A 21,298-nucleotide genomic window follows, 5' to 3' on the forward strand; every position below is an offset into this window, starting at 1 on the left:
TTATTATTAGATAGCCATAGGTATCATTGCCCCATGAAATTTAAGTTACATTTGCTCACAAAATACCCTAAAATATTACCTCTCTGTGCTCTCATTTGCAAGAACTTGCTTTAATTTGACTAATCCATAATAATTCTATGGCAGTTACTTATCAGCTCTTTTTTTCTTTCATGTCTATGACCTTTGTTTACCCTGTTAAGCACTTTTTGACCTCATTCTGAGATCTTCACCACTTTTAGCTTGGTCCCTAAGCTACATCCTGTTAAGCCCACCTTTTGCCCCCCTTTGTTTGATATCATGACTGCTTAAGGATGCCTTCCATTCTCAATTGCCCAAGGAAGTGGTTGTTGGATACTATAAATCAGCTTAGTAGCAGCATTTTAACCACTTCAGATTCTTCAGGCATTAGGAAACACTCTCAATAACAGTGTCTGCCCATCCTTCAGCTGCTATCACATTTCTGTCTTTCAGACTCTAGGAGTCTAATTCACTGCTGCATGCTGATTGACAGAAGTAATTTCAATTTCAAAAATGAAAATTAAATTTGAATTGTATATTCAATATAGCCACTCAGAAATGCTGCACCGGTGCCCTATTCTTGCATGGTGGACTGGACATTCAGTGTGATATTTTGAATGGATCAACTTTTTGATGTGTTCATCTGCCAGAAATTCCTTTCCTCCCACTTTTAGTTGGGTATCCTCCATTTTCACTTTCTGATAGCTACCACGAGCAACTTAAATTTACCTGGAGCAAACTGAATACAGGACCTTCTTCCCTTGGTTAGCCATCCTTCTGAACTCAGAAGGCACATCAGTATAACTTAATGAAAACAGAAGTTTAGAAATAGAGGATTGACCCTGCCTCTCACTACCTATTTTGTAGTTATCCAGGAGAAAGAGATGTTGCAGACATCCTCCTTCTGGGAGTGGTGAGACTTAAAATGAGATCAGAACCTCAGAGCAAGTCCAATTGTTAATTTAATACTGCCATTATTTGAAAATAAATAATGATCTTGAAAAAAACCCTGTGTTCTGAAAGATGCTTCCAGCCATTGAAGCTAGAAACATTGGTTGCTTTGTAGTAAGGACATATGGATGGAATGAAATCTGGGAGAAGGCCAGAGACCCTGCCATAAGGCAGGCAAGGTATGAGAGATTTTTAGCCTCTGAAGCCTTAATAAACTGTTTCTCTTTCATAATATATCTCCTTCTGACTTCATGAAAGCATCCTGCAGCAAAGACTGCATTGACTCCAGAGCTACAGTTCTGTCCTTCCATGCTTTTTTAACTGCCAAACGCTTCTGATGTTGCATTTCTCAGCTGCAGCTTTGTGTTGCCATCGGTTTTACTGTAGCAGCAGTCTCTACTGCCCACTGATTTTGCCTGCCTTGATATCTACCTGAAAAGAGCCCTTGCTGTGGAGGTGGGCTTATTCATTTACCTTGACAACATCTGACTCCGTGCTCATCTGCAGAAAACTTGGAGAAGACTCACACCGGCGCTGGAAAATTATTTTCAACAGAGAATGGACATATTAATGACAAGAGACATAATGAAAAGAAGATAACAAGTCCATTCCATGTACTGATGGGATACCATAGTCAATGGGTCCTGCAGGACTTGATCAATGACAGCACACAGCTCTTCTGTCTGTTGTCTGAGCTGGGCAGGGGAGCACATCTGAAAAGGATGGATCACTCAGTTAACCTTTGCTTTTTGCTTTCAAGTATAGAGCTGAAAGATAAATAACATCACTACCTCTGAATGAGTGTCCAAAGCAGCTCCTTCAGTCACACCAGCAGGCTTGGTCGGCTCTTCTAATGCCTGCAATTCAAGAGGTATTGGTGTGATACCAAGCCGAAAATTTTAAAAACCAAGCAAACATGCACTTTTTGCAGCACTGTTTCCAAAGGTGGCACTTCCTCTTTCACCATGGAAATATGGAAAAAAAAAAAGAAGTTACAGGCCTAGTGATGTTCTACAGGTTACCAACACCTGATTCAGAATGTAGATATGGGTTTACAGAGAAGAGAGTATTCAAGCAGGGTGACTCATCTCTACTTTTGAAGGTCAGAAGCTACCAGTTCAAATTGTCTTCTCCTTCAACAATGCCCCCTCCTTCACAGTAAACGTGACACAGTGAGTGTGCACTCTGCTGCCTGCCATTGGAGATCCACCAGCTGTGAGCAGGTGGACAAGGCAGGGACCCAAACACACAGGAGGCCCTTTCTTTTCCCTCAGTAGATGTTTTCTGTAAAAATTGTCTCCTGTTTAAAGGGGATGGTGATTTCACCTTGCAACAAAAATAGTGTCTGACATTCTTGGGTTTTAGCCTGAAATCAGAAATGTACAAAGCAAATTATGCTCTATACTCTATTTGTGATCTCACACTAAGCAGATATGCAATCTCTCCAAAACAAAACACAAGCTTCTTGTGCTTGGCTATACAGCTCACTTTCCTATGCCAGTACTTGGAGCAGGTTTGAGAACAGTGGAAATCAGTTTGCCGATCCCTTCACTTTATAAGGGTCACAAAGCACTCTCAAAATCCAAAATCCACTGCTCTGTTCCCTTTTCATCTTTGTCCAACATCTGTGAAGCACATTCTCCCTGCCATCATCCATTTTTGCTTTGAAGTGATTTTCAAATAGACACCGTGCTGAGACCAAAAATTACTCTGGAAGCCTGCTGATGTGTCTGCTGAAGTTGGACTACAGGGAACGGAACTGCAGGGTTTGTGGAGGTTTTTTTGTTTAACACATTATGGTTTTGTAAGGTTTCATTTTGTCAATTTTTTTTTTTTTAAAGTATAAGAGAAAAAAAAGAGCATTCCAGTAAAGCCCTTTTTTCATGCATGTGGGATTCTGCAGGAACGGACTGGTCCCAGTGAGGTGGGTATGAGGGCTGCCAAATACAGGAGACTATGTGCAGCTGTGAGGGAAATGTCAGAATCTTTAAAAAATAAAAAAGAAAATAAGCATACTTATTTCTGAGTTTTACTTTGCTGAGTACATTTGATTTCTTTCCTTGTCCAGCTACTTGCAGCATACATCTATGTATACCTAAGTGAAAAGTTAATGACAATTTACTTTTAATATTATTCTAATACCATCCACAAATGATCTTGCACAAAAGCACATTTATGGAACACCATGCCTTCTACTAAAATTAAAAGTAGTTGCTTTCCAAACATTTCTTCCTTTCTCTCCATCTCCCGACAAATGTGTTGGCCATAGAGTAGTTGTAGTTCAAAAGGTAAAAAGTAAAAGTGATTCACTTTAATATACAGAAATTAATGTAATCTTATCCCAAGACAGACCATGAAAAGACAAATAGCCTTTCTCATCTCTGCAGTCTCATCATTGTTACCCAGCTAGAGTTTCAAAAAGACGAACAGTCCTGTCGAAGAGGAGGGCTCAGCTAAGGAGAGCTCAGCGCTGCACTCAAGTACAGTGGCCCTGGTTCAATTTCAGGTAATATTACATCCTTCTGGTAAACTTAAAATGAAGCAATAAAATTAAGTAGAGAGTAATTTCAGTAGCTATTAGGGTTGGGATTGACAAAGCAGCCTGTTGTAGAGGGATGATGAGTTTGAATCTGAGTTAGGAAAAAAGAAAACTTTTAATCAATCATGGGTTTGGAATGGGGAAATATGTCAGCGTCTCAAAATCCCCAAGAAACCAGTAAGATATTAAACCTAACAAAGGAATTGTTAAGAAAAAACTACATGTTTCTGTTTCATATTCACTTCACCAGAATAGTGGGTGAATGCAACCAAGGGTAAGAAACAACTAGCCTGAAGATTTAGGGGAATCTTTCTACAGGAATTACAGCTGCATCCAAAGGTGTCTGTTCAGAGCCAAGACTGGCTAATTTAAGAATTCATCAGTTTCAGTAGAAACTGAGTTCCCAAATATCTTTCCATTTTGGAGCCTTCAGTGACTAAGGAATTCAGGTGAGCACAGCACCTGAGGTCTGCGTCCTCCACAGTCCTGAGATCCAACCATCACGCAGGAGCCACACTAGAAAAAGCTGCAGTGTTCTCCCTTTCTGTACCTTTGGAAAGAGAAAATTTTAATTTTCAAACTAATTAATCTAATTTTATTCACTCTTTCACCTCTTTAGTTCATCTTTTTTTCTTTCTTTTTTCTTTCCCTTATTTTTCATTTTATCTTATTTGAACAGCTGAGTCCTCCAAAGAAAGAGAAGAAACAGGAAACTATACTTTCTATAACTATCCCTATCACCTCTACAGAGATAAATGGTTCTGTTTAACCTGTTGTTAGCTTTTCAAAACATGTCTCAATTCTTTTTTTCAACATGCCTTCTTTTTTATTTTCACTTTTCCACATAGAAAGAAATTGAGATAAAAATGTACAACTACTTTTTTCCAAAATTACTGGTGTTATCATGCAAAAATATTATGATTAATTTAAAACAGTAGTGCTATCTACATGCTGCTGATTAGCACTATCAACAGCATTCAAGATTCTCTTCCTGGGCTGATGGTCTAACAAATCAGAAGAGGAACATTCTTATTTAGACATTCAAAATTTTGATTATATATGAAACAACAGTGGTACCAAAATTTAAAAGAAGATTGTAGTTTAGATAATGAAAATGTAAAGCAATTTATATGAAATAACCATGTGGTGAATCACTAATTTTTTTGCCATGCAAAGGGCAACTTTGAGGGTGTGATGCATTTGTGCCATTGACATCGTTGATGACTACAACCCTTCCCTCCTCTTTCTTCCTTTTTGAGTGCTAAAACTTTATCAGAGCTGAAAGGATACTGGTAAATGATCCAAACACAATCTCCAGTATTTTGTTAGAAGACTGAAATGTCGTGGTTACATATAGGAAATATAGAACATTAATTCATCCACCAATAGATCACATCAATAGAAAAAGAAAAAACTAATTTTGTGGCCTAGATCTGACATAGCTTTCCTCTTCCTGTATTGTGAAAACCCTGGACTGAGCATATTTTTCCCATCACTATCTTTTCCTAAGCCCTCAGCACATGCAAAAAAAATCCCACTGTGTAATGGAACTTCACATACCATTAATTCCTTTAACTTATTTCTTGAAGATTCTGGGGGATTATACTGAAAATTTTAATGAAATTATACTGACTACTTTCTGTCTTATAAAATAATTAATACTGAAAACTGCAAGGGCCATGAAAACTGAGGGCGTTCATAGGCTGCTCCCACATTGGCACATTTGATTATTATTACAGACAAAGTAGATCTTTCATTTATTCCTACAACTGCACAAATTATTGCCTTTCTTTCTTACCATGAGGTATTTATCTCTAGCCTTGAGAAACACTTTGGTGTGAACACATAATGTGGATGCAAGAAATTCATATAGTAAGTGCACACCAGAATTATTTGGGGAAAATTAAAATCTATTTTTATCAACAAAGTCTTGTCAGAAATGCTTTCCAGGTCCAGAAAGTTCTGACATGCCTAATAACCAATTGTCCAGCAGTCAGGTCAATCGTCTGAGAGTGAGAAAAATTTGCTTCCAGGTTCCTGCTGTACGATTTCAAGGAGTGACCTGGATCTGCGTTTGCCATGATCAGTTCCTATAGTAATGGATTTTTGATAATATAATAAGTAAGAGTTTCCTAAAGGCAAGAACTTAAAGCTGGGTTTTCAGTGTAGCTGAACACTGCCATATTTCCTCAGTTGCATTTCTTCCTTTTCAGTTAAAAAAAAACCACAAAAACCAACCAAATCCAAAACCCAACATGCCTTCTTTTTCCTTCTGGATGCAGAGGAAAATACCTTTTTCTTTTTTTCTTTCCACAAGGAGAATATGCTGCATTGCCTATAGTCTGTTTTTGTAGGCAATGGGTTGCAATTACCAGGTCTTTGGAGTTTTCTAAGTGTAGCAAAACATGGAAAGACTGTTTTAGTTTTTCTACATTTATTTAGAATTGAAATTATTGTTGTCTGCTTGTAATTACTTGATAAATGCAATCCAGATGAGTCGACATTTGCACCTATTCCACCCATAGCCAGTCATGCCTAGTGTTATTCAGAAGACTTGGTCAGTGTGGGATAAGCCTCAGCTGTGAAGCAGGTGTGTTTCATGACACATTCCATCATGCTGGCTTGTAACACGTGTGCCACACTTCATCCCCAGTTCAGGCTGAGGGAAGTCTGAGCACCAAGTCTGTATGCCCATGTTTCCTTCCCATCCAAATGATGCTCAGATAAGGGAAATTCACCCAATTAGCATGCAGAGCACATGTGTAGCTGGACAAATACAACAAACCCAGATTTCCCTGCATAGACCTTGCTGTAGACCAAAGACCACAGAAGTGTTAAGAGAAAACTTTTTTGGTTTGTAAATCCAAGGCCTACAACAGTTTTTTGGGTTCCATCTCAAATTTTACATAATCCTTAAGATGAAGTTGGATCTGTTTTAAGAGACTGTCAACTTTCAAGGCCCTTGAAAGAAAAAGGGAGCTCATAGGCTGCTTCTGCATTGGCATATTTGGTTACTATTATAGACATACAAGGTCCTTTATCACTCTACAACTGCACAATTATTGCCTTTCTTTCTTAACATGAGGTATGCAACGTTATGAATTTTTCTGTAGCTCCTGGAAATAAACTCTTCATCTATCCATTTTGACTGAAAGACACAGTAGTAGATATTTGATAAATACAACCTCTAAATAATAGAAACATTACTTTTTAAATAATACCCAGTTCAGAATGGAATTTTGAATTAGACTGTTATCACATCCATATAATTGTAGAACCTACACAAGAGTGAGTGTCTGCAGAAGGGTGACTCACTGTCTCAGTGCTAATAAGGCCAGAAGGAATGACAGTGCTCACCTAGTCTGACTTCTTTAAACCACAGTACTACATGGAATTACTATATGAGGAGCCAGAAAAATGTCCTGTCTTGATTTTTCAATTTTTGTGATAAAGAGCCTATTTCAGTCTCCAGCAATTTTTTCTAATCGTTAATTATTTCTTTCTGTCAAATTTTTCCTTATGCCTGTATTAAACTTGCTCAGCTTCCCCTTCTAGCCTGTGGATCCTATCATCAGCTGGGCTGGAGACTTCAGTATCACAGTCTGTGGACCTGCCTCATAGCTCTGAATATGTGTGGCTGCTGACTGACCCTGATTATCATCAACTCATTATCAGCATTTCTGCCGTCCTTGCTCGGGCACTGTGGAGCTGTACCCTTGCTGATGAGGACATTGTCCTGCCATCCTTGCTGCCATCTCAGCTCCTGACACACCTTTCCTGTGGAGCAACCCCCTCTTGCTGCTCCCTGACAGAGCCTGACCATGCTGAGGATAAGTCCCTTAAAAACAAGTTTTGGTCTTCTGGCTGTGAAGGAAGTTACAGCCCAACCTTCCAAGAGATATCCTGGATAGGCCTTTTTGTGAGCAGAGAGCAGGTGATAGGAGAAACACCAGGTTCACACAAACTCAAACAGCTGGGAAGTTTGCCAGTGAGGAGATTTGATGAGATTAAGCCACTTCTGAGTTACTCAAAGTATACACATATATAGTCTATCAGCCTTTTCTTCTCTACGAATGGGCACATACTAGAACAGCTGCACACATATATAGTCTATCAGCCTTCTCTACGAATGGGCACATACTAGAACAGCTGTCTTTGAGTAAGAGTACTGGAAGGTAAGAAGAACACGTTCTAGAAAAAACATTAAGGTAATGGCAGCCTAATGGTTTCATAAGCAGGAGTTGAAAAATGCCAGTTTAAATGAAAGCATCTACACAAACATAAAAGAAAACTTGAGAAAGTTAGAGACCAGGAGACAATTTAGAGGGAGACAAATCATTGCACCTTACATGGCATGTGAGTAGCGTTTTTCTGTCGTGGGATCTAATTAATACTACAGATGAATTGTTACTAAGATCACCCACAACACAATTCTGACTAATTTTATTTCTCATGACCACTTAAATTAAGTAATATAATTACTCACACAGTGGAAAATAGCTGACTTCTGACAATGTGCATTTATAATTTAATCACATAGCAAAACACTTTTTTAGCACCTTAGGCTAAAAAATGTATCTTAAAAAAATGTTGTATTTCTAATCACATAACCATTATTTTAATGTTAATAAAACATCACTTATGCAGTTAAAATCTTATCATCTTAAATCTCTCTCTTTTTAATTCTGTGCATAAAATGCTTTGCATAAAATGGGAACAACAACACAATTATTGTCATTAAGCTAGAATGTATCATGAATTCAACAATTCTGAGGAGAATACTTGGATATTAAGGCTTGCTACAGCGGGCCCGAATATGCCATGTGACTACTTCATGCTTTCTCATAGGAGTCATACTCTAAACTCTTATCAGCTAACACAACGGGACTAGTTTAGGAGCGCTACGATTAGCTGCTGCTGCAGATCAATAGGAGATTGTTATCCATAATTCTCAAGATGGGAGAAAGCATGTGCTCAGGCAATGCTGAAACACACACTTAAAAAGTTAATTAGTCAAGAGTCTCTCCTGAAGGCAAATCCTATAGTGGAGAATTGATTTCTTATTAGTACTACATGACTACTTTCACTACTGAAAGATACACCAAGGCTACGATTTTCAGTAAATCAATGGGTAACCAAAAGTCTATTTAAACACAGATATCTCTTGAGTCGTTACTTTTCCTACAGATGCTGGTGTTAGATTGCACAATTCAGTTTTATGAACTGGGCATAAGTAACATGCATGTTGTGAGTCAATGCCCCAGAGAGCACCAGCAAGATAAATAAAATCCATCAAAATAAATCCATTTTCTTATGAAAAAGTGCAATCAGACAGCTGACATAAACCCACTAGTTCACATCAGGAGTGTGATCTTAGAGTGAATACCCTGCTCAGAGTCACCTACCTGGCTTGGGTTGCAGAGTGGTGCAGTCTCAGAGTGCACGAACAGTGCCTTTCAGGTGAAGTCAACTATGAAGTGGTACTTCAGGAGTCCACCAAATTCTTCCACCTGCTAACAGGCTTTCTGCTCAAACAAAACCCTCCCAAAATACATTCTGTAGGGGTGTAGAATCTCCTGCATTGGCTATTTTCCTTTACAGAGCCGTTTCTATTGCACCACATTGCAAGCTAAAGCAAACATAACCTTCATTAGTGCATTCAAGATTTAAGTAAGGGAAGGATCAGGTTTTATGCAAAGGTTTTAAAAAATCATTCAAGATGAAAAGAACATTGGAAAAGAAAGGAATGTCTCTTTTTTTCTGAAAAAGAATCTGATTTATAGTAGTTAATTGATAAATACTAGATCACAATCAGTAATACTTCAAGGAGACAATTATCATCTTCAGATTTTGTACACAGTTAAGTTCACCCTCTCCAATAACTTTAGGCTTTGTAAACTACTAGTGAAATAAACTGAGCTGTATATGTGAATAAATATTTAGATGTGTAGTCAGGAATGCTTAGTCTTAAAGAAATTAATCAAAGGCTAAGTTCCTCACCTAGGTCCTGAACAGAAAGCTTTTTCTGATAAAGCTACAAACTGGATGTAAGCATGATTATGTCTTTAAACATGTAAGACACTTAGCTCATCAATCATCAGAGAAAATTTTTGTTAAACTTAGATATTCTTTTGAGCAAAACTAATTTGGGGAAAATATTTAGGAAATATATATCCATGGGTATTTTGAACCCTTCATGCAAGCTTAAATTTTCAATTGACTTTTAAAGTTGCATTATCTAAATAAGGACTATACAGCCTAGCCTTTTTTGGCTTTTTTACTTTGGTAGTAAATCCATGCACTGAAGTCTGGGGTTTGAACCTATTTGCCTGTCCTACAGAAAATGATTGTTACCTCAAACTACATACTGGGAATGGCCCACTGCCTAGCTCTTAAAGTGTTCAAGAAGAATGGAAGTTAACAGAGGTCAGAACAATGGCCAGGATGGTTCTAACAGTTTAACAAGGCAGTTGGTCAAAATTGCATATTTTGGGATGTTAAATTTACAGATATAAGCACAGCTGTCCAATAATCATTAAGTGACCAAGATCTACTGACTGTCAGGTCCCAGAACAGCAGTGCTCTATAGCGGCCGGGATGGGGTCTGTGGCTCAGACCAGGAAGCCGTGACAGCTCCACAGAGAGCGTCCTGCAAGGGACAGTCCCCAGAGGCCTGCGGGGATCCCTCGGCCGCCGGGGTGCCTCTGCAGGGGGGGCTGTCTCAGCAGGCTGTCAGCCCTTCAGTGATTCAGCGGGAGTGATTTCAGCGCTTGTTCTGCGAGGCAAACCCCAGGCTGGACCGGGAGGAGACGAGAGGCTCGTAGGGCAGTTCCACATGGGGCAGCTTTATTTGCCCGCACCTCTATCTCCCCGTCAAAGGGGGAGAGGGCTAGATCTTATAGGGATACAAGGGTGGGTGTGAGAGGGTAGAAGCCAATGGGTTACAAGGACTCTACATAAGGTCTCCCAGAGGATCATGGTTCTTGTTTTCTCTCACCCTCACTGCAAAGTGCTGCCTTTTCCAAGGGGAGTCTGCTGGGAGGTTATGCAATGTCCTTATCAGCCCCCTCCAGGGCAGAGACTGGGCATACCCCGCAGTGCTCCAGACACTTTCCAATAACAAAACAGATTTGGAGATGTTGCCATAAAAGGCATTTCCTTTAGCACACTGGGATTTTTTCCTTTTTTATAGTAAATTGCTTTTCAGAAATTCAGAGTAGTGAAGTCTTTGATCTTCAGTGAAAGTGGTTGACCCTGAAAAATGGCTGGAATTATAATCCTGAGTAGTTAGTCGCCAGAACTTCCATTCTGCAGTATCCCCCAACAGAAATGTCAGAATTGGTACATAAAGGTGAATGGTCTCAAATATACAATGCAATGCTCATGTCTTTGAGCAAACACTAACCTTCTGTTCCATAAGCAATGTGTTTGTAGGGATTGCTGCAAATGCCTTGTAGCTTGTCTTGATCTTGTACTGCTAAAAGGGTAAACCAGAAAGCAGGAAGAGAAGTAAAACAGAGTAGAAGAGGGAGAGAGAGGGAAGAGAGGGGAAAGGTACGACAGAATGAAAGACAATTCCAATCATCTTGCAGACACGTTGCAACAAAACAATGCTTACATATTTCCCAGAAAAGCTATTTCTTAAAGAAAATATTGTGTTTCTGTTAACATTTTAAAGTCGTGTAACGTACATGTTTTGTTCTTAGGAATGAAGTAGGACAAAGCAAATTACCTCTACCTTACATCTTCTAAAGTAAGTTGAGTTTATAGCTTCCAAATTAAGTTTAACCACTTTCTGCTGACTACCACCCTTAAATGAGTATCAGGAGAGGCTGTAAGTTTTTTCCAATTTTTCTGGTGATTTGGTATGAAAATGCACAGCTATTACTGTCAGTACATCCACCTCAGCAACGGTTGCTGAGTGGTGTGATCCTGAACCACAAAATCAGAGGGATTTCTGTGATTGGCTCTCATGAGACTGATTATGATCCTTAAATGCTGAATTGCTTGTGTGAGTGGATAGAACATTTAAGTCTTGATGCAGCTTTTCATCTCCTGAATAAATAACTCTACCAACCAAACAAAATAAGTACAGGAACTTTCATACTCTTATAAAGCTTACAGAACTGGCAATCTAAACCATACAAAATGTATGGGTTTGGGTAGGAAAATTCTAAGATCAACCTTAAAAATTATTATTTTCAAATAATTTATATTTTAGAATATATTACTTTGCCCGGTTATTTTTATCTCCTTACAAACCATATTTTTTACATTTTCATTGCAAATGTAGAGGCTGAATTCAGTAACTTTAAAAAGATTTATGAGGTTCTTCTATACTTATACGAGTTCAAGAGCTAGGATTCTTAATCACATGACTGTTGGATTTTTATTACTATTACTACTATTATTATTGTGTAGATATTTGTTACATTGTTCCCTTTTAGGCAACAATCTAACAAAAAATCCTAAATTCACACAAGAATAGACTTTTAAGTCAGTGTTTGATTACTTCTATGATAACCATCCAGAAATAAAGTTATTTGTTAATCAGGTCAGGTTTTTTAATGTACCGTTACCTGCAACAGTAAATACTGGTGGTTATGAGACAACAGTCTGAAAGAGCATGTTGCACGTTGGGTCATTCTTTTTTTATCTTTTAATTTTCTTTATATCTACTAAAAGTCTTGATGACAGCAGAGTGGGCAAAATTTTAACTCAGATAAGAAATTTATCTGCACACCTATCTTGAAATAGTGTAGGACACGACCTTTTAATTCTTTCTATACATAATATTGTTTGCTTTTGACTTCACTCATTCTTAGTGAGGAGCTGGAGAATGAGTCATTCAAGAAGTCAGTAATCACAGCAATCATATTGAATTAATATCTTGACAAAGTAGATGAATACAAATGCTGGAACTGAACTTCTTTCTATTTTTTGGTGAGAGGGGCTTTAGAGCATGGGATAGTAATTCATATGAGGTTTAGTGATTCTAACTTGGATGTCTACCATTCAGGCTCTTCAGTCAACACGAATGCTTTTTATGATCATAGGCATTTCTGTAGAATTAATCTCATCCCAAACTAGGCAACTAGAAAAGTAAAATAAAATAATCTTCTGAAGACGCCATATTCTCTCCATTAGCTGTAATAGAATCACCTAAACTGTGCTTCCATGTGTAACATTCAAATGTCAAAAGTCATGTGAGTTGAATCCTGCCCTTAGAACATTTAGACAGCAACACTGCATAGCTCCATAGATATATTAATGCATATACAAAAACTATATTCGTAAGAGATAAAATACTGATCACTGAGATGGAAGACCAAATTCCAAATATTAAAATAGGCATATTCACAAAATGTATCCTTGTTTGATTATAATTGATATTCAACTAAAAACTGTATAATTGAACATGTGAAATACATGAAATACAATGTCTTCACAAGCACATAGGCTTTGACATGGTGAAATGAACATCATATATGAAAAGAAAACTATTATCACTTTGACATTAGTTGTACTATTATATGAACTAAACAAAGACATAAGAGACTGTTAAAATGTAAAAGTTTCTATACTGCTTTCATGTGCTTCATGACTTCCAGATACTGTAGAACTTGGGAGCAATGTGCTATTTTCACAGGTTTGAGATGAGTGGAAAGTCTTTAATTCAGTTTCTCATCTCTATAAATATGTTTCTTTACACATTATTTCATGGTTTTTAAAATTATTTTTTCAATGCCTAAATACATTTAACAATCTGCTTCACAGGAATCTAGCAGTAATTTTAAACAGCCATGGATAGTTAGGTCTGCTGGCCTGCACCTTGGTACAGCCAAAAGCAAACCAATTCCAACATCAAAGCTTGGGTAAATGTCAGTCTGGGGAGTTCAGGGGAAAATGTCCTTGAGTTTTTGTTCAAATGATCACCTAAGACACCCACAGGGTGTTGCAAAATGTGCTAGACATGCACTGTAAAGGCTTACAATCAGTGACCAACCACAGTAGCACAGAGCTCCTCCTGAATAATCTTTCCTGCTTTATGGTAGCTTTTGCAGCTGTGCTGAGCTCCATGTTGCTGAAGTCAGTTTGTTCCCCAGCTGTTCTGGGTAGATCTATATGCAATCCTGAGCTATATTCAAATAGGAAAAATCAAAGAATATGTAAGAATGATACACCATGAAACCACTACAAAGTTTTTTCAAACCAGAAAGCCAGAAGTTTTTATTCTAACAACTGTTCCTTGTTGAATCAAATTTATCTTTCCCTACTCTGTCTCACCATCCATTTTGCTATATTAGGTCCATGAGGACACTATCAAAGTATCTACAAAGTCTAGGGAGAGGGCTTTTATTTCCTGGGGTCACCCAAACTTCACACTTCGCACTGATCTGTGGATTTATGTTTATATTCACTTTGCAAAACATTCCTATTTTTAAATCATTAATGAATATAAACCATGGGAAAGCATATGCTTATATATACACATATACGAACATTTAAACAAATGGATAGGTTATGAATAGGTGCATGTCTGAATTCTGGTTTAATAGATGTTGGTTTAATATGTCTTAATGTTGCTGCAATGACTGTTGAAGCAACATTAAGGTTGAAAAATTACACATGCCAAATTATACACACCAAAGGCAAGTACTTCTAGATGCTGTCTTTTCCCCTCTATGTTCACTTAGCACATTCATACATGAAAAGATCTTGTCATGCATCAACAATCATCAGATGAAGCAATCTGCTTTTTGCCTGGTTATAAAGTTGAGCTGATTAGTACTAAAGAGACCTAAATGCTGCTTAGGATGTTAAAGTTGTCTCTCCTCAAAACTTTTCTTTTTTTCCGTGGAAATATACTGAGATTTGACACTGGAGTATCACTGGACAGCCTGCTACCATTAACACATCAGCAACGTTCATTGAGCTATGCCATAATCTAGGGATGGAAATAAGTGAGAGCAGGAGGGGGGTGTTGAATGCACAGTATCATTAACTGTAGATGAGGTCTCAGACTCACATTTTAAGGCCATGAGAGAGCTTTCCTGCACTGAATACCCAGCTGTGTTAGATTTAGATACTTTAGGTCTTCCACATCTCCAGCTGAGTCAGTTTTGTCTACATGTTTAAAAATTAGACCAGACTAATGGTCCAAGTGTATTATACTGGTGGACATTCTCCCAGTCTCCATGGAATGGTGGGGCAGTTTCAAAAGTGCCACCATATTGCATGATAAAGCAGAATTAGTAGGAAAAGGGACAGTAGGAAAGACAGAAGGAAAGATAGAAGGAGTATAACAACCTCTGCAAATATAAGCCCAGGCAATAGCTCTGTGTCACAAGCAGAGCATTTCCTTACTGCCTGGGACCTCACAGTGCTCAATGCACCAGCTAATAGGAACTGCAACTGTTTTGCAGTCGGCAGGCTTGGTTGTGCCTTACAGTTTGATCTCAGGGGCTTTTTTCTTGGAATTTCTACAATTTCATATCTCTTTTTTTGTTTCATTAACTAATAATGATAGGGTGTAACAACACCGTACATCTCTGCTTGGCAAAATGGTTCCTCTTGGCTTGTTTGGATTTTAAAAGAACCATTCATGACAATTGCTACTTTGTGCCGATTTTAACCTCTCATTTCCAATTAACATTTTTAAGTCACTCCCTGCCATGGCTAAGCTGTTAGGAACACACCTGACACAACTTGATCTGGTGGACCAGGCTGTAATTTTGTGCTGTGAGCAAATAAATCAATAAACTATGAGAGACTTTCTGTGATGGACAGAGCTCAGATATGAGTTAGAGGATGGGAACACAGCACAAGGAAAGCCCAGAGTGCAAAGATAAGATAAAAGAGGTTGGAAAGCCTCGTGCAGCTCTGATGCCTTCTGCAACTAACTCTTCCTTTTTGCACAGCAGCTCTCTTGTTCTCACCTACCTGCTGCATGTTTTTGGATACCCTTCCCTTCCTAGTCTTGAGATACATCTTTAAATCTACAGTATGCCTGGTTCCCAAGCCCTCCTGCAGCAATTGCCATCATTGCTTATTCTCACTCTGCGATAGCTCTCCTGCCTTCGGGTGGATGACAAACAGCAGGAGCATGGCTGATCTGCCAGGTGTGAGACTTTTGTATTTGCAGTAGTTCATGCTGTAGGAAGCTTGGCTTTTTTTCCCCCCTCTTCCTCTGTCTAGCACAACAAGATCAGAGAAGTACCAAAGATAGAAGAGTACAAAAGAAAGGGAAGAAGCAGGAGTCTGTCCTTATCTTCCCTTGCTGGCCCTTGGCCACAAAGTCTTGCTCAGACTGAGCTCATTAGTGCATCTGGGCTGGTCCCAGGGTGGCTGGGGTGAGGAAAGCCTCCTGGGAAGTGAGGAGGGCAGGTGGGATGAGGTGCTTGGGAATCACTTACCCCTGGAACATCTAGTTCATATCAATTAGATTAAACTGCTTCTTGCTCAGCCCTGCACCTAAGACCACCACACCTCTATTACTTTCCCTGGGAACACATATGGATTTACTTTAGAATGGGGTGACTAGAACATTCTTCATGGTTGATTTTTGACAGACCAGGATTTTAGGCAAGCTCCACAAATAGGTGTACCAAATGTACATCAGAGCCACTGGACACAAATCCAACTTTAGCAGTAAATCATCTCACCCATGAATCTTCTTTTTTGTGCTAAAGGATGCCTACACCATCTTCTCCATAATACAGAACACATTGCTAGCAATTTGAAGGGTAGGATTTCATTTTCACTATCTTCACTATTAATACAAAACCTGTAGCTTTTCCACATTTTTTTCATGTCCCATTTATTTTACTAGAATTGTGAAACGTGCACGTGATTTGTCCCTACAGGGACAAAGAACTATTGTAAAATAAGCATGCACCAAGAGTACCTTGGGTTTGATGTTTTCATGGTCAGGAGGCAGGGAAAAAGACTGTGCCGAAGTCAGCTCTCTGGGTCTTGATGGTAGTGTGCCTGGTGACTTGTCTGAGATGGGAGATCTGCACTTTAACACGGATGAGGTGGCAGAATGCTCAGGTCTTGGAGAGGAGGAGTTAGACCTAAAATTTGCTTGCACCAATGAAGAATTAAATTGCAGTGGATGGGAATTAATACTACTAGTTTGTGGAACCAGTGGGGTAGAGTGACGCTGTGGGAGAGACCACTGCTCTGAGATGCTAGAAGGGGTAGGAGAGGAGGCACTGATCTCCTGAACAGATGTTTGGGATGAATCTGATTTAGATCTAGAAGGTGAGTGCAAAAGACTTGGGGAAGGAGATGAGTGTTTTTCTAGGGTGGGAGACAATGCACTACTAAGAATGGTAGAAGAAAGCAAAGGGTATGACCGGCAAGTAAAGATGGGTGAGTAAGTGTGTACTCTGTGAGACTTCTGAGGGCCCTGGGACCTGGAGGCAGAATACCTCGGCCCTTCTGGAGAAGGAGAGGTGGGGAATGCTAAGGAAGAGGGAGCCGGGGCACAAGGAGGAGGCAGTGAAGACTGCATATCTGGAGAGGCAACTGATCTTCTGTGGGAGGAGACAGGGGATGACAGAGAATTTCGGAAGTCTGGAGAAAGTGATTGAACTGGAAGGTGCTTTTTAGGAGAAAGGGACCTCGCTCGAGGCGTGGGATGTGGCTTGGAAGGTAAAAGCAGATGCTGAGCCCATCCTGAAAGCCAATAATCCTCTTTGTTGGGAGAATCTAGGCTTATAGGAGGGCTTAAAACAGATTTCTTGGGGGTTGGGGGAGTTGTTTCGAACTTTTGATCTATTGCAAATGTTGATGAACTAAGGGAGCTGGGGGAAAATGTGGGACAAGAAGCAGGAGAAAGTGGTCTCTGCTGAGAGGAGCCTGATCTCAAAATAGCAGTTAAGAGAGTCAGTCTTGTTGGCAGAGGGGATTTGACTCCTGACTTGGCTGAATTTCCTCTGGATAATGTTTGTGAGCAAGGCTCATTTATACTACATATGGTCGAAGAGGACCCATAAAGAGAGGGTGGAGACAAAGGTTTAGGGCTAGGACATAATGAATGTGTTATTATATGTACAGGGAGAGGAGACAAAGCATTCAATCTTTTGGAAGAACTGGGGGATAGAGACTGAGCTAAAGATCTTTGAATTTCCGTTGAACATGGAGGATTGGAGGAAAGACTTGAGCTCCTTGCAGGAACAGAGGATGTGGAGAAGCCTCCCATTTTGCAAACACAGCCAGGACTATAGAGACTTGGTGTTTGTAGGTTATCAGACAATTGAGGAGTGGAGTACCAACTCTTTGATGCAGAAGAGGATATTTTAGACATTGAGGGAGATGAACTATGGGAAACAGACTGAAAGTAGAGAGATGAGTCTTGCTTAGAAAACCCGGTTGCTGACTGCCAGTTGTTACAGGACTCGTCCAGCGAAGAGGCTTGATTCATGTTAACCATGGCACCGCACGCTACTTTCTGATTAATTGGAGAAATTAAGTGGACAGCAGGTGGTTTAGAGGAAAGATGATCAGAGGTGGAAAGAGTAGAAATTAACTGGAGAGAAAAAAAAAACAAAACAGAATTGTTAATATAGGTGGAACTTGTGGAACTGTTAAACACCCCACATTTCAGTCCTGTGGTCATGCGTATAGGGTTTCCATTAGTACTGCTGCGTGGATTAAAAGCATAGGGTTGTTTTCAGCTTGGGCATACAGCCTGATGGATAAGGTTCTCATGGGGAGGTGACTGAGACAGTACAACAAGCTGTGTGGTACTTTGGGTTTATGACACCCCAGTTTTGTTGATATAAACAAGGTTCAAGGCCACAGTATTTTTCATTTTAGGTAAAACCCAAGACAGTTGTGCCATGAGTGTCTGGAATCATGTGATGGCATCCACAAAAAATAAACACAACGGAAGGTAAAAAAAATGCAGTTGTGTCCCATCTCACTTTTACAGTTCAGTGGAAAGCAGCCTTTCTGAAAATGGGATTCAAGCCAAGTGCTCTTTTTCTCATTCAGTAAACAACTCCTTCTGCAGCACTGTGATATCAGAATGAGAAATTTGCTTGGAACAACTTAAATCAGACATCCAGTTTGCTTTTCACTTCTCCTGTCATTCACAGAGCAGAGCTTTTGACAGTTTGCAGGCATGTAAGAGTCCTTATCCCCTTCTCCACAGTCTTTCAATACACTAATAAAACAGTAATGAGCTCTTTCATGAGTGTCTTTTTTCTTGGGTCCATTCTAATTAGGATTTGTCAAAACTAATTAGAGCATACAAGTATATTATCAACCTGTTATACAGTTTCATGCTTCTAAAGAAAGAAATTGTCTCAAAATCTTCCAAGTTATTATAATGCTGAAATTAAAAACTGAGGTATACACAATATGAATAAAACATATCAGTGTGAAATAGTAAGTTAAGTCAACTGTAAAACCAAAAGGATACAAATTGTCACCTAACATTTGACTGAGTGATTTGAAAGCAGGGAAATTGACTCTAATTCCATCAAACTTGATGTAAATATAAGAACACCTATTTAACTATTGTTAGATACCCTGAAAAGATTATGCAGCTCTGTAAAAGACAATTATACCCTTCAACACACAACTTGCTCATGGCTGTGGCTCAGACTATGAATTATATTTTTAATACATATGTCTTACCCATAGAAGAGAGGAATTATGATGGTGATGATTAGGATTAGTATTATGTAATATATCATTGATACATAACAAAATAAAAATAAGAACAAAACAACTAATTTTCAAGTGAGAGCACATGCTGGAAGAAGCTGTGACAGAAGAGCAAGACTTAAAAGTTTTCAAGGGCAAAACGATGCCTAAATATGGGCTAAATACACACTTCAAAACCCTATTAGCCCTTAGAACTTAAAATCAGTGGGCTCTTCCTGCTAAATTATACCATACAAAAAGCAAGCCTTTTAAACCAAAGACACTTTCTGTATAAGGTAACTTCAGAAAAGCCAGGTCAATGCTTTGATTTATAGGAATAAACACAAAACATATGAATGCCTTTACAACCACACTGACTTCCCCTTGTTTTACACATTTATTAAGGCATCCCATTTCAAAGTGGAAAGGCAATGGATGAATACAGGACAAATATTGGAATATAAAAATTAATGTTGTTTATATCATTGTACATATATTCTATTGGATTGAGAAATTATGACTCTTGCTCAAAAAGCTGCTAATTAAGAAGAAGAAAAATACTGGAAATTGAGATTAATTTACCAGTATTTAATAATTATTAAAATTATTATTAAATATGTCATGAAAAATAAAATTATTTAACGAGTTAAAAAGCAGTGTGGTAATAAATCTGATAACTTGAAGCAGCCTCCTGAATTTAATAATTAATTCGGGAAGTTGATCAACTACCAAAACAGAGCTGGGGTGTGAAATCTCTATATTTCGAAATAGAATAGATAAATTTCCCTTACAAAGACAACAGATTAAAAGGAAATGAGGAATAAATATGAAACTTCATAATAAAAGCACAGGATGTGCAGTGACTTCTAATTAGTTAAAACTCAAGAAGAAAGATTTATAAGCAGCTACAAAAATGTTCATGATAGCAGATGACAAATATGCTCCTGCAGGTAAAATAAAGACATTTTTCAGTACTCTTCATGTTTAAATACCACTGACCATTTACATGCTGAGCTAATTGAGCCATTAATCAAGTCGTCAGAAATGATTTTGCTATTGTAACACAATATTAATAACCACATCTACAGATGATCAACCTCTTATTTACAGGATCAGGAAATCATAATCAAAGTGGGTTGGAAGTGGCTTCCAGAGGTCATCTAGTCCAGCCTCCTACTCAAAGCAGGGCTCTCACCAGTGCCAGCGGGTCAGGTCAGCTGTGGCCATGTCTCATCCAGTCTCCAAAGCTCTGATGGAGCTCCAGCACCCCCAGGCAGCCTGTGCCAGTGCTGCACCACCTCCCACTGAGGAAGCTGCTTCTGATGAGCAGCTGGGATCTCGCACGCTGCAGTTTGCAGCCATTGCTGCCTCACCTGCCACTGCAGAGAGGAGTTTGGCTCTGTCATGTCTGTAACTGCCCTGCCAGTGGTCCTGGGCAGTTTCTGGATGCCTCCTTGTCTGTCTCTTGGTGGGAGTCAACAAAGCCAGCTCCTTCAGCCTCAGCTCACATGTGCCCCAGACATATTTACACCTTTGTGCTGTACCCCACTCCCTTCCTCACGTCTCTCTTGAATTTGAGGGTTGCTGGCCACCAAACTGACCATGGTTTTACAGCTGCAGCCTCAACAGTGCCAGTAGGCGAGATATAATAACGTCCCTCAATCTGTGGATTTTTCTTCTGTTCAGTTTCTCTACTTTAAAACCCTCCTGTAGGTGAATTGGATTGGTGCAGAAGAAGTGAGTGACCAAAGCAGATTTGAGTTGCTTTGGTCTGTGATTCAACTGCAAGTCTTTTGCTCTTCTCAGGAGCATCTCAGATAAACATTTCCCAAAAATGTATGAAGAAAGTTGAAATAGGTGGCAAGGTTACATCAGCACAAAGGGATAAAGGCACTTGAAAAAGATCTTGATGCCTTGTAGATAATCATTCCAGAATTATCAAAGTGGACATAATATTAGTATTGAGCCTTGCCCAGGAGACCTTCAGCACATTTGAAATAGCAGAACTGAGTTGGACGCAAGGCAAATGGTCATTCTGGTGAGGTCACATTGTTTTTGAAGGGCACAAAAGATGTGGTTAGCTATACCAGCAAGACCCTGAAAGATATGCTGGTCAAACAGGAAAAGGGA

The 21,298-nt window shown here is 39.1% G+C and overlaps 1 protein-coding gene across 5 annotated transcripts in view; it reads right to left on the reverse strand.

The window, feature by feature from the left end:
• The window catches only part of MLIP (muscular LMNA-interacting protein), a 103,868-nt gene that overhangs the window by 35,408 nt on the left and 47,162 nt on the right, over positions 1-21,298 (reverse strand). For 2 of the 5 annotated variants that reach the window (XM_017739324.1, XM_017739326.1), the window contains exons 4-8: positions 16,416-18,044; positions 10,914-10,985; positions 1,761-1,826; positions 1,599-1,682; positions 1,444-1,503 (exon numbers count right to left, since the gene is read on the reverse strand). In XM_017739324.1, the coding sequence (XP_017594813.1) occupies positions 1,444-1,503; positions 1,599-1,682; positions 1,761-1,826; positions 10,914-10,985; positions 16,416-18,044 (1,911 nt within the window). The remainder of the gene's footprint in view (positions 1-1,443; positions 1,504-1,598; positions 1,683-1,760; positions 1,827-10,913; positions 10,986-16,415; positions 18,045-21,298) is intronic. The other 3 variants (XM_017739325.1, XM_017739328.1, XM_017739329.1) reach the window with 3 other exon arrangements.

Source organism: Corvus brachyrhynchos, unplaced genomic scaffold, assembly GCF_000691975.1.
Source record: "Corvus brachyrhynchos isolate BGI_N302 unplaced genomic scaffold, ASM69197v1 scaffold136, whole genome shotgun sequence".
Lineage (NCBI taxonomy): Eukaryota > Metazoa > Chordata > Aves > Passeriformes > Corvidae > Corvus > Corvus brachyrhynchos.